This window comes from Podarcis raffonei, chromosome 15 (assembly GCF_027172205.1).
Source record: "Podarcis raffonei isolate rPodRaf1 chromosome 15, rPodRaf1.pri, whole genome shotgun sequence".
Lineage (NCBI taxonomy): Eukaryota > Metazoa > Chordata > Lepidosauria > Squamata > Lacertidae > Podarcis > Podarcis raffonei.
The window spans coordinates 13,619,466-13,632,919 of NC_070616.1; the positions used below are offsets into that span (position 1 = coordinate 13,619,466).

General features: G+C 44.9%; 1 protein-coding gene across 2 annotated transcripts; it reads left to right on the top strand.

Moving 5' to 3' along the window:
• The first annotated feature begins 728 nt into the window (after positions 1-728).
• Positions 729-12,672, top strand: STYXL1 (serine/threonine/tyrosine interacting like 1). Of its 2 annotated transcripts, XM_053366947.1 has the most exons (10): positions 732-1,081; positions 2,185-2,481; positions 3,462-3,523; positions 5,114-5,258; positions 5,424-5,480; positions 6,939-7,084; positions 8,586-8,731; positions 10,248-10,345; positions 11,897-12,006; positions 12,424-12,672. In XM_053366947.1, exons 2-10 carry the CDS (start codon positions 2,379-2,381, stop codon positions 12,553-12,555), a joined length of 999 nt encoding a protein of 332 aa, XP_053222922.1. In that variant the 5' UTR covers positions 732-1,081; positions 2,185-2,378; the 3' UTR covers positions 12,556-12,672. The 2 variants fall into 2 exon arrangements, with proteins under 2 accessions (XP_053222923.1, XP_053222922.1); XM_053366948.1 differs by lacking the exon at positions 10,248-10,345 and having other exon boundaries at positions 729-1,081.
• Positions 12,673-13,454: the final 782 nt, after the last annotated feature.

A 13,454-nucleotide genomic window follows, 5' to 3' on the forward strand; every position in this document is an offset into this window, starting at 1 on the left:
CGCCCCACTGAATTCAGTGGGACTCATTTCTGCATATACATTGATTGGGAATGCGCTGTAAATTCATGTCCCTTAATTTGGATTGGTTTAAGTCTGACTCTGGCGAGCACTGGATACACAAAGGCTTTATTTCAAAGACCTGTAACTTCCAAATTTTCATTTATCCTTTTAAAAGAGCGATTGGCCGACTTTTTAAACGTTAATGCTGATTTAAACCCTGGGTGTCATTTACACAAAGACAGAAAACTTCGTGTTAATAATAACCTGTAAACACTAAAAATTATTTAAATTATTCCGTGAAGTTGCACAGTAGCAGAAAGGGGGGGGGGAAATAACCCTAATAAAGTACAATTGAAGTTTGAGACCTTATATTATTTTTTCTGTGCAGATACAGCGAAGGGGCATAAAGCCAATATACAGAATACATATCAGTTCTTGAGAATGTCAGTTTATTTTTCCTTGGCCTTTAAACTATCCTGAGAGTAGAGCAATGGTGAAGGGGATGAATGGAGATGAAGCTAATTTTTTTTTTTTAAAAAAAACCCTAATCCTTTTGACATTTTAAACCGATAAAATTTACTTTTGATGTCCTACGAATACAACAGAGCAAGGAATATGGGGGTTTTTTTGCAACTCTCGCGAGAATCTGTTGCGTCTAGGACCCTGTGTCCTATCGGCAGACGTTGCGCCGAAGTATCGCGATAATCAGCGAGCGTGAGAAGACGGCAATGGCGTCAGGCCTAGGGTACCGTGAAGCCTCGCTCCACAGCAACAGCAAGAGCGAGACGATGGGCCTAACGAGAGTGAGGGAAGGACGTGGGGCGGTGAGCCGAGCCGATAACGAAGAGATAGAGCCTGGTGTCCCGCTCGCACGTCGATGGGTTCCTATAGCGCCCGCTGTGAGACGCACTATCTGTCCAGTCACTACGAAAGGTGGGCGTGGCCTCCGTGACTATGACGTCGCAGCCGCCGGCATTGTGGAATACAAGGTACCATAGTTACCGTGGCAACAGTTGACAAACGCACCATGGCAACGGGAGCCACAGAGGTGTCATAGCAACGGGAACCTGAGGCCACGCAGGTTGGTGGGCTTCCATCATACATCATCATGCTGTGATGATGATAATAATCCAGTCATCAGCAATAACAATTATTAGTATCATTATTTGTTTTCATGAATTGGATTGATTGATATTTGAGGGACATTTCCTTGTTTCACTTTTTAAATAATTGCAGCAGTTTGTGATGCAAGATGGAGTATATGTTTCTTACGCAAAGCGACTAAATGGTCACAATCTGCCTGTTGTGGTCTGGTCTCGCCTTATTTTTCAGAAGCATACAGTTAAAATCTTGCTGTTGCAGTGATAACCCATCTTTCCTTAAAGGGTGATTTGCAGGCTTCATCCCATTGCACCCTTGCGTCACTCCTGCAGTGGAGAGGTCCAATGGGCATGATTATTTTATTTTTTTCATTGCATTTGTATCGCAGCTTTTTCTCCCCAAACTGCTCAAGTTGGCATACATAGTTTCTTCCCCCCATTTTATCTTCACAACAATGATGTGAGCTGGGTTAGGCTGTGTGAGGCAGTGACTGGCCCAAAGTCATGGCTGATTGAGGATTTGAACCCTGTTACTGCAAGTCCTAGCCTGACACTGTAACCGCTACACTACACTGACTCAATTGATTTCAGTGAGTATATTCTTAACTAGATACAACCATGAACCTCCAGAGACAGAGAGCGAGTCACCCTCTCCTGCAGTTTCCAACAACTGGTATTCAGAAGCGTTACCACCTCTGACTGTGGAGGCAGAACATAGGCATTGTGGCTAGTAGCCATTGATAGTCTACTCCATGAATTGGTTCAATCCTTTTTTAAAGCCATCCAAGTTGGGGGCCATCACTGCTTCCTGTGGAAATGAGTGCCAAAGTTTAACTAGGAACTGCATATCTCTATATGCATCTGTATTACCGGTATTCATTTTATATCGTTGTTGGCATCCCTCTGTCTTCAGTGACAACGGAGGATAAGATGACTAGATGAACTAGACTAGATGAGCCATTTTCATGATCCAGCATGATCCAGCAGGCTCTTCTTATGTTTTTAATCCATTAAAGGTGGTGTGATTTCTATACCTAGATGGAACCCCTGGTTAACAGTCCACATTTTCCCTTTGCTTTTTCAGTCAAACAGTATCCAGACACCCAGATTCCTGCACAGAACAAACTACCTGGATTTCCAGACTGCAAGCTGAGATATGAAGAGGCCTTTTTCTGTTTGTGGATGAACTACCTGAATGTGAAGTAGCCTACTTACAGGAGTTCAGTTTTTTGAAAATACAGTTGTGTCCTCAGTGTTGAATCATTCTTGTCTAGCACCATGGCTGGGGTGGCATTGTGTGAACCAACAGAACTGTATAATATGTTGAACCAGTCCACAAAAATCTCTAGACTAGCAGAACCAAACTATCTCTGTTTAATGGGTAAGTTATGTTCTTTCGTACTGACTGACTACGTCTTCTATTTCTGTTCATTGAACATTTATGTGACTTCTATTATTTGTGACTCTGATATATTTTCTGTCTATGTATTTTGTATAAATACTTGTTAGCACATTATTAGCTGTGTGTTGCTTGTGGTTGTTCAGAGTTTACCTCTCCCATTGGCATCAGTTGGACTTCCTGTCACATCATCATTAACGACCCTGTAGCTTGAAAATGACATTGTACATACACTTAATCCTTATAGCAAGGTAACATTAATAACAAGCCCATTGACCTGCACCTGTTTCCTCAGCTGCAAACTGAGTATTTTTCTCCACCCTACAGAAGCATGTCAAGGGTTTCTTGACTTCCTCCTGTTTCCAAATGGTGGGAAATGAAATTGCTTAAAAAATTGAAGGCTGCCCTGAGGCCCAGGAATGCATTCTCACTGTCCGGTGCATGCCTCCTTGATTTTCACTTTTGTGACTCTGCTCCTACTTCCATCAGGCCTCTGCTAGCATTGGGTGTAAGAATATAAGGAGGGCTTCACTGGATTAGATGCAAGTTCCATCTAGTCTGCAGTGACCAAAAAGATTGACCTGCCATAGAATGTGAAGGTGCTACATAGCCATCAAAACCACCAGCCTTGTAAAGGCTTGAACCCCATATTCTATGGGGCTTTGTCATTCTGCTGCCTGTGCATCAGGTGTCCCTTCCAATTGCAGACCTGCAGCAGGATTACTTGCCCCAGCTAAGGCCAGAGTAGTGACTCAGGCAGAAACACAGGGCAAGGGGGAATTCTTACCCTTTCACAGAAGTAAATCACATTGTTTTAAAGATAAACAGTTCCTGTAGAGTAGAAATGAAGAGAATGCAGAAGTGTTTGAAAAAAATAGCAAAGGCGGAATCAAATTTCTCATTGTTTTCAGTTCAGTCATTTGCTTTCCTTGTGTCTTTCTTTTCTGTTGCATTGTTTTCAGATGCTCGTACGAGGAGGGAGTACAATGAAAGCCACTTGATGACAGCGATACGAGTCAGAAAGGCGAGTGACATTTTGGGGTGTCTTGGTTGTTTGTTGCAGCCACCTCCTGTTGTTGGACAGACCCTAGGTGAAGCATTAGATTCTCCCCTGCCGGAGCCCTTTCACTGTGGGGCAAAGGTTGGCGGAAGCAATTAAACCATTAAAATAAAATAAAGCCATGTTATATATGTTGGTGCAATAGATCATTGGATTCTGAGATCCAAATTTCTTTTTGGTGAGAGAACCCCTGCAGAGATTTAACATCACAAAATATGTAGTAAAGTATGGAAATGCAGACTGTAAAACCTTTAAAATATGCTATTTCAAGTGAGTTCCAAAATGTCCCCTGAAAATATTTTTTTCCAAAGGTTCCCTCTTCCCCCAGCATGAGAAAAGACCCCAAATGGTTTATGTTCATGTGCTTCAGAGAAGTTGCACAGGCAGTAAAACTTAGGTTAGTTACAAAGTTGTCAAAGTTCCTAGATTATTAGTATACAAACTCAAGAATGACTGGTGAGAGCCATGCGCTTGAGCTGGAGCAGCCAGCTCAAACCTCTTCACACACTGAGCTTCCCAGATGGACTAGAGGCGAACAAAGACTTGACTACCTAATTTCTCCCAAGGTGAAGGGAATGGACATAGCTAAGTCTGGTAGAACATCTTGCTGCATGGTATTATTCCTGTCATGCATTAATTGGACTTAAGAATGTTGGTTATAAGAGGCTGGTTATTTCACAATACAAGTAGTAGATTAAAAATCCAACTAAAGCTTTAATTATGAGTAAATATGCATTCGATTGTGCTGTTTCACTGTACCATGAGGCTTGCCTGGTGCTCACATCAATATCTGTTCAGGGCCAGGTTAAGACATGCCTCAGAGTTAAGAGAAATAACCTTTTTCAGGCCAATAGCCACATTGCTTTCTGAGCAAACTCCCAGAGGCCACATGCCAGCAGGAAACGGAACCAGAGAGGAAAGTGGATGGAGATGTAAATTTTACCTTTATGCAATCAGTTTGACTCTTGTGTGCTGCCCCTCCATTCTCCAACCAGGCAAGCAAGAAGCATTGTCAGATTCCAGCCAGGCAAAAACACTCAAGGAGAGTACAAAGTAGGGCTGGTGTGGAGCATGGCCTGGAGAAAAGTGAGGAGGAGTTTTAGCCTGCGGAGAGTCCCAAGGGCCAATTAGAAAGGTCTAATTCTGAGGTTCCCTCCCCTCACATACCTCTTTTACCAGGCTTTTGAGACAATTGGGCGTAATGCATTATTTGTTTAAGGCAGGGGACGGATATTTGTTTTAGCGTTAAACTTGCTGGCTGTTTTCTTTAATTATTTATGTAAAGTTGGTCGCTGAGAGACTTTTGGAGCAGGCGACATATTGAACAAAGAATGCTAATGGTAAAAAAACAACAGAAAGGTAATTGAAAGGGTCTCTGTGCCTACACTTCCGTTGATGCGAAAGGTACAAGATTTGACCTGGGCCTAAGAGGTAACAGGGCTCCAAGCACACACGTCTTTCAGAATGCAGGTATCTTTCATGCAACACAGTAAGAAGTATATTCCTTTTCACAAAGTCATTAATCCAGCCTCCCACCCTTCTTTCTTTCTAAAGAATGCATTGGGCAAATTCATCGTTCCTCCGTCCGTCAATCTGGAGTGCGTTCGATACTGCGTGGTATACGATGGCAAATCTACCTCGGTGGATGCTGCTTACGACATAGATTATGATTTGTATGAAGTGGATAAAGAACTAACCCGTAAGTCTTCCTCTTTCTGCTGCAGATTGCGCAGCCTCACTGTTTTGATCTCATATTCCTAGCTCACGCAAGAGCGAAGCTTAAAAAGGGCTGGGACACATCTTGAAGTAAAAGCTCTTAATAATCTGTTACAAAATTTCTCCTTTTTTTTTCTTCTCCACCCAGCATATGACATGGGAGAGGACATCAACAAATTAAGAACCAAGCCATCTTCTGAGGAGAGTAAGTTCTATCTGTAATCACGATGGTGGCAGTCTAGAGGTTGTTAGGACAAGCCAGGGAGCTACAAGCAAAACAGGCAGACACTGTGTCGAGCCAAAGGGTCTGGTTTTGAAGTGTCCTCCTCACTGCACTTGGTGTGAACAAAACACATTATTGAGATCTGAGGGCAAAAGAAAGTGGCTCTTCAGGTTTTGATCAAAAAGCCCCCTGTGGATGTCAGCATGGATGGGCGGCTAGTTAGTTGGCAGAGCACCTGATTTGGATCCAGAAGGTCCCAGGTTTGGTTCCAGGCATATCCAGGGTGGGGCTGGGGAAAGACTCCTGCCTGAACTCCTGGCGAGCCACTGCTGGTCATGGTAGACCAGGGTTTCCCAAACCTGGGTCTTCAGCTGCTTTTGGACTACAGTGGTACCTTGGTTCTCAAACACCTTGGTACTCAAATGCCTTGGTTCCCAAACACCGAAAACCCGGAAGTAAGTGTTCTGGTTTTCAAACATTTTTCGGAAGCCAAACGTCCGATGCGGCTGTCGGCTATTGTTTCTAGGGAGCCTGCACCAATCAGAAGCTGTGTCAAACAGACTTCTGGAATGGATTAAGTTTGGCACTTTTGTTTTTGCTGTTTATTTTGTGTTTTTCCTTTTGAGGCTTTTTTGGTTAATCTGTTTTTGTCACTGTGTGGAACCTAGTTCAGCAACTGATGGATGGATGGATGGATGGATGGATGGATTGATTGTGTGACTGTGGAAATAGATAAAAGCCCCCCATCCAAACAATGACTATAATCAGTGCAGGTAAGAAATTATTATTATTTTTTAAATCATCTACAAGACTGTCTTATTTATTTTATAGTGTAGGACATTGATTATTGCTTTCATTTTATGGATCAATGGTCTCGTTAGATAGTAAAATTCATGTTAAATTGCTGTTTTTGGGGTTGTTTTTAAAAGTCTGGAATGGATTAATTCATTTTTCATTATTTTCTATGGGAAAGAACGCCTTGGCTTTGGAACAGACTTCTGGAATGGATTAAGTTTGAGAACCAAGGTACCACTCTACAGTTCCCATCATGACTGACAGTTGGTCCTGCTAGCTAGGGATGATGGGAGTTGTAGTGCAACCACAGCTGGAGACCCAAGTTTGGGAAACCGTGGTGTAGACAGTACTCAGCTAGGTTGACACAGCTTCCTATGTCTCTATGTGATATCACCAGACACACTACAACACTCCAGGGGAGGGAGTATATGGGAAGAGGCATGCCTTCAGAGGCAGGTGGTCTTGAATGGTGGGAGGAAAAGGTAACAGAGATTGGCATCAGACTGTTTTGAACGGTGGGCTAAAAATGTAATGGGAGAAATGCAATCGATAGCAAATCCAATGGTTCCGCTGGTGACAAGGCCAGAAGCGGGTGCCTCTGGAGTGATTTTCTTTTTAAACACATGCCTCTCACAATTTATCTAGATGCCCCAGTGGGATCCGCAGCTCGCTGTGCCAGGATTATGCAGCGGTTCACCAGTTACCCAGTCCTGGTCCTGAGGGGCGGGTACGAATTGTTCACAGCGACTTACCATTACCTGCGGACCCAGAAGATATTCTGGATGCCTCAGGTGAGAGGGAGACTTCAGAGAGCAGGCTTTCAACCTCTTAATGAGGTTGTTGCCATCTCCTCTTCAGGTTGGGCTGCTGCTCTCAGCGTGCATATTTTTGGCAGGGTATGGGGTGTTGGCGTATGTTGTGTGCACCCCCCTTTTGCTTGGACCTTCAGACCAGGGTGGGGGGCCGCATTCCTTAAAGCGCAACCTTCCCTGGGCCATGTGGCAGTAGGCAGGTCCAGAGGCAAGTGTGGGCAGACCAGTGAATGTATAGTTTACCTTTGTGCAGTAGGCTGGTTTCTACATAAGCTCACTCCCCCTCTACCCTCCAGTCATTTGAGGTGTTATCAGAGCTCAGGGATTCCTTCCAGCTGGGCCAAAACACCCAGGTGTGAAGCACCACCAATGAGGATGGCCTGGGGAGAGTTCCAAGTGCCAGATAGAGTAGCTGTCGGGAGCCTGTGAAACACCAGTGTCAGTGAAGTTAACTCTTTATTCAAAGAAACCCAAACAGCACAGGCCTAGTGATCCTAGCAACTCATCCCAGTAGGTCTTGCCCTAATGAGGCGGTTGCAAGGACTAAAGGACCCCTGCTTTCCACTGCTCTCTTAAGATTACTCCTCCAGGTGCATCCCAAGCAACCCTCATGAGGCTCCTTCATCATGTCTCTCTTTGCTTCACCCTCTTCATTCCTCTCTGTGTTATGGGAGACCAGGGGAGAGAGGAGCTTTTTGCAGGAGGAGGGGGGGGGGACGACTCTCTGGATTCTTCAGCAGCCTGCTTCATCTCTGTCTCCTGGCTCCCCCTTCGTCTCCTGCCTCTGATTCTGGAGTGCTCTCTTCCCCAGCCCTTTCCTGCTCACTAAACTCTGTTGTCTGCCTTATAGTCACTTCTTGCTGATCTAGAGTTGCCATATTTTGAAAAGTGAAAATCCGGACAAAAAAGTTGCTGAGCTCTTGCCGACATGGGTTGCCAAACGTCTGGATTTTCCCGGACATGTTGGCAATTTCCACCCGGACACTGTTTCTGGCTTCAGTGTTCCGGCTGTGTCCGGGAAAATCAGGACGTATGGCAACCCTATGCTGATCCCTTAGCCAGGTGCCTGAAGAGGAAACCAGGCTGGCAGTCCCTTGAACTTCTTTGCCTCCAGAGAAGCTCAGGAGACCCATCCTCCCCTGGTCCACTCGTTATTTCTGCATGTTCTAGGCCACTCTCCACAACTCACCTAGGCCTTATTCACAACATTTGGCTTCCCCCAAAGAATCCTGGGAGCTGTAGTATGTTGAGGGTGCTGAGAGTTGTTCGGAGGCCCCTGTTCTCCTCACAGAGCTAAAATTCTCAGAGGGAAGCTTGTTAAACCACTCTAAGAATACTTTCGGGATCAACCCTATTATTGTGGATATAATATGTTTTAACTGTTTTTAAATCTGAACATGCCATGGTCCCGCTGGTGATGGGCAAGTCATAAATATGAAGATGCTGCTGATGATGATTATGATCTTTCCTTCCCTTAAAGGAGCTAGAGGCCTTTAAGCCCTACCCAGTGGAGATCCTGCCTGCTCGCTTGTACATGGGAACTTATGCCCAGGCCTGTGACAGCCAAATACAGAAGGATCTGAAAATCAAAGCCCATCTCAATGTCTGCGAAGAAGCTGGCACATTGTAAGTTCCAGTGACAACCGGCTGAGCACTAGTTGGCTGTCCGTTCTTTTCCAGGCTTGCAAGGAAGGCCACAAAAGTTACGAGCCCATAAATAATATTTAGGCCAGAGTTGTGTTTAAAGGTTAAGGCAGTGTTTCCCACACTTTTTTGGGTCTCCACCCCCTTGGTCTCCAAAACTCATCCCCACTGCTCACTACCCTTAAAAAAGCATTGCAGCGGTTTGCACAACCCACGAAGGAATATTATAAGACAATACAATTCAAAACAGTAATAATTAATTACATATTTATTCAAAATCCAATTAATTTTTGCTTAATTCAACAAAATGGATGAACTTGCCTATGGAGAGTACTAATTAATTAGTGAACCTATTAGGTATGTACCTTAATGTTATACTTTTGGCAGTGCTTTTTTCTTTAAAATGTTTAGGGGTACTCTCATTTACCTACTCATATTTAAATACTACCCCTCAATGAGGCCAAACTTAGATTCACAAAATGTTTAGGGGTATGCATACCCCTTTGTCCCCCCAGAAAAAAAGCACTGCATTTTGTAACTGAGAATCCAATAGCATGTACTACTGAAAAAGGGCAAACTTGATCCAGTGGTGCCAGCTTTTCAAAGCCTGATAGTCATTCGTACCTCCAGCGCCCTCCTGCTGCCCCCTTGCCTAATGACGATGATGATGATTTATTATATCTATGCTGCCCATCTGATTGGGTTGCCCCAGCCGCTCTGGGCAGCTTCCAACAAATTATAAAACCACAGTAAAACATCAAACATTAAAAACTTCCCTATGCAGGATTGCCTTCAGATGTCTTCTGAAAGTCAAATTGTTGTTTAGCTGTTTGACGTCGGCTGGGAGGGCATTCCACAGGGTGGGTACGACTACCCAGAAGGCCCTTTGCCTGCTTCCCTGTAACCTCACTTTGCGCAAAGAGGGAACTGCCAGAAGGCCCTTGGAGGAGGACCTCAGTGTCTGGGCTGAATGAAGCTGGTGGAGACACTGCCTCTTAGTGCCCCCTCCCAGAATCTCACTGTCCCTTGGGATACCACCCGTTTTGGGAGCCGCTGGGTTAGAGTGCTGAGCTGGGATCAAAGGGATCCCAGTTCAAAGCCCCATTCATCCATGAACCTCTTGGGGCTTGTCATTAACAACACTGTCTTTGGTGTCTGATTGTGGGCCCTTGTTCCCCCTTTATTTGTTGCCTTTTTATCCCCTCCCCTTCCCCCAGGGAGCTAACCTTCACAGAGTTTGCTCCACCCCACGAGGTAGGGTATGGTGAGAGAGAATGACTGGCTCAATGCCACCCTTTGGGCTTCAAGGTGGGCTGGGGACTTGAACTAAACACTGGAATCTGTGACATTCCAGATGGTGCTGGACTTCCAGCTCTCATCATTTCTGGCCATTGGGCAAATAGGTTGGTGACTATACCTGCGTCATTTGCCATTTTTTGCTGGGCTGGTAGAGTTTTTTGCAGGTGCCCCAGCAGGTCTTCTCTTTGCTGTTCCTCAGTTTCCTTGAAGACAGTGACAGACTGCTTCATATCCCCATTCCGGATTCTCCAGATGCAGAGATCTTTTCCTACTTTCCCAAGATTTGCCACTTCATTGGTGAGTAGACCAAGGTGGCTTCTCCTCTTACCCCATGCCCTAAACATTGGGAAATGCCAAGGAGGGGCACCAAGCTCTTCAACTGGTAGGACGGGGTGGGGAGCCATTTCATGACTATTATACCCTTTCAGGCCAACTTTAACAGGAGGGTTGGGACAACTCACCTATCAGATGCCCAAATGATAGCTGGATTATCCCACCCGCTTTGTCAAAATCCCTTGTGTAGCGTGTCCAAGAACCCAGAACCCAGCTCATAGTTGGACACTCGGAAAGCACAAGCTAAAGGAGCTTTGCCAGCCCTATGCTTTCTGCAGAATCACCTGTCTGCCTGAGTTCCCCATGGGGAGCTTGGTCATGCAGTTCATCCAGCTGTGTCTCTATATCCAACCCTGTATCTCATGCGTATATGATATCAGGCTGGAGGGCAGGTGGGTGTGGGGGTTTTTTGGGGGGGAGGGGGGGAACAGCCTTCCAGGCCAAATTAAGACCCATGCCAAGCTAAATCTGGCCTGCAGGCCAGAACTTCCCAAGCCCTGTAGAGAAATCTTATACACTTGACTTCCTGGTTGTGGAAATATTAATAATATTTATTAAATTTATTAGTTGCTTGTCACCCAAATGCTCTCCAAGAGACTTATATTAAATATATATCCCTTATACCATAGAAAAGTCAGTGGTGGGGGGGAATTAAGATTCCATATTGGGGAAACAAAAAACAACAACCCCACCAGCTCCTTCCCCCTATAACAGTAACAAAAACATTAGCAGTACACCAACAATAAACCAAACAATACCCGCACCTACCAGCAGATAAACATAAAAATTCAACACGCCAATACTCCTCTCCCCAGTCCAAAAATATACCCATTAACCCAGAATTTTCTTTTTTAATCTCCCCAGCTCACCATGAAGTCCAGTGTCAAAGTCAGTGAGGGTTTATGTGGCTCAGAGAGTTATACATCAGCTACTGCCGGTCTGGTGCCGACCAGATGCAGTGTGTGCTACATTTCCCAACAGCCTGAGACCAAATTCCAGCTATGCAAAAGCCTGAGATTTTTGTACATACAAACACACACACACACACACACACACACACACACACACACACACACACTTTTTCATCAGCACAAGCACGGGGGATTATCACAGTTCAAGGACGCACTGCAGCCAGGCAGGTGCACTTGAGGAAGTGGGGGGACGGGACCACGGTCATTTAGCAATCCAATGGTGCGCTTGCTCCTTTGAAGCTGACTTGACAGCAGACTGGCACTGAAAATTCCTTCCACCCTGATGATGAGGCAATGTCTTCCACCACAACTTTGAGCAGTGGGCCATCTTAGGGGCTGCTGCCTCCCAGAATCTCCTAAGGTGGATGCTTCATTCTGCCTAATGGTAGGGCTGACCACATTTAGCCAGCAAGCCTTACCCAAACCCTACAGCCTCTCCTGGTCACTTTCACCAACTCGACGTCCACAATGAAAGCTGAAAAGAGTCTTTTGCTTAGAATGTTCAGTTACCACACTGGCATTAATTTTTGTTCCTCTTCTCTAGACAGTCACATCCACAAGGAAAGAGTCCTGGTTTTCTCCACCATGGGCATAAGCAGGTGCAGCACAGCCGTCATGGCCTACCTCATGCATTCCTGCAGGCTTTACTTAAAGGTAAGTGGAGGCAGGAGGGGGGCAGGAAGGATTGCTTCCTTACAATCCATATATCCTGCCTTTTACCCCTCCTTGGGGTGTTCATTTGTGGCTGCCCAAATCCAGAAGCACGACAGAAAATGACATTGCCCTCGTTGTTTGTAAAGCTCCATGTACTTAGCAAAGGCAGATATAAATAATCACAACAGTAGTGCCTGTTTTGCACAAAGAATGTCACCAGATAAGGCTGGGCAGAAAGACCAAGTTCTTTGGTAAGGATGTCTTTTCCATCACCAGACTGGAGCTGGAGATTAGTTACCTGGCCAAGATGCTAGGAGGTGGGGTGGAGTGTCCAGATCCCTCCTCTCCCTGTTGTTAGAAGACAGATTCCTCCCCACTCCCCCTGCTACTTCTGCTGTTTGCTTGCTTTTTTTGTAGAAGTCTTGGAGCTACGTTCAGAAATGCAAAATCAACATGCGGCCCAATCGGGGGTTTGTGCGACAGCTGTCAGAATGGGAGACACGCATCTACCTGAGTGACATCACCGATATCTCCGAACCCAATTACTGACCAAGAGCGAGTGACAGAGAAAGTCCCTGAATCACTGCTGGCTTCCTGCAGTGGCATTTCGATGGCTTTCGAGTGGTGGTGATTGAGATAGAACTCTATATTTTTGGAGGTTGATTTTTTTAAAATAATAAATAATAATATTTATTTTCCATTATCATTATCTCTATCCTGCCAAGTTTATGACATATCTCACAGGTTCTCTTTACTCCTGTGTACAGAGCTGAGTGGTGTTAGGAGCTTTTGTGTCCTTTATTCAGAAATAAATACATTCCGCCTCTGTGTATCTGGAACTTGTCTATCAAGATCATCGAGAATTTGCACCGGGGAGCTTTCTGGCCTGTCTTTATTTGTTTATGAACTTGAACGATTTCTGTCCCGCCTCTCAGCAAAAGCTTTTCAAAAGGCACCAAACAATAAAAGAGAAAAATGCAAGTATTAGCATGGAAAACAACAATAATGGGATATTAAAAACTGCAGAAAATTAAAAGGTCGTAAAAACACAGACAGGAATGATAAGAAATCACTGCCCTGTGGAAACCTGGGAAGAATTAGGCCAGCAGGCAAGTAAAGTAGACGATAGCAGAGTATCTCTACAGAGAGCACCCCACAGCCAGGATTCTGCCACCATCACTGAAGATTTCCTGTCTCCAGCCATGGTACAAGGGAAATCACGACCCCATTCTTGACGGCAATATCACACCAAATAATCCAACACATTTCAAAAGGGCATCGGATGTCAGTCAGCCCACCTGAGAGGTGCCAGAACTGAGTTCTGGCTGAAAATCAGTTAAAACAATTTATATTCAGAAGAAAAGCTTGTATCCAGAGAGAGAGAGAGTTCTGTTGTCAAGGGCCAGGATAATAATTAGGTGTGTCAGCATATGATGGAAGTTATACAG

Coding starts and splice junctions, on each gene's coding strand:
- STYXL1 (XM_053366947.1), top strand. CDS start 2,379: ATGGCTGGGGTGGCATTGTGTGAACCAACAGAACTGTATAATATGTTG. Junction 3,524..5,113: donor CAGCGATACGAGTCAGAAAG/GCGAGTGACATT, acceptor TTCTTTCTAAAG/AATGCATTGGGCAAATTCAT. Junction 7,085..8,585: donor AGATATTCTGGATGCCTCAG/GTGAGAGGGAGA, acceptor CTTCCCTTAAAG/GAGCTAGAGGCCTTTAAGCC.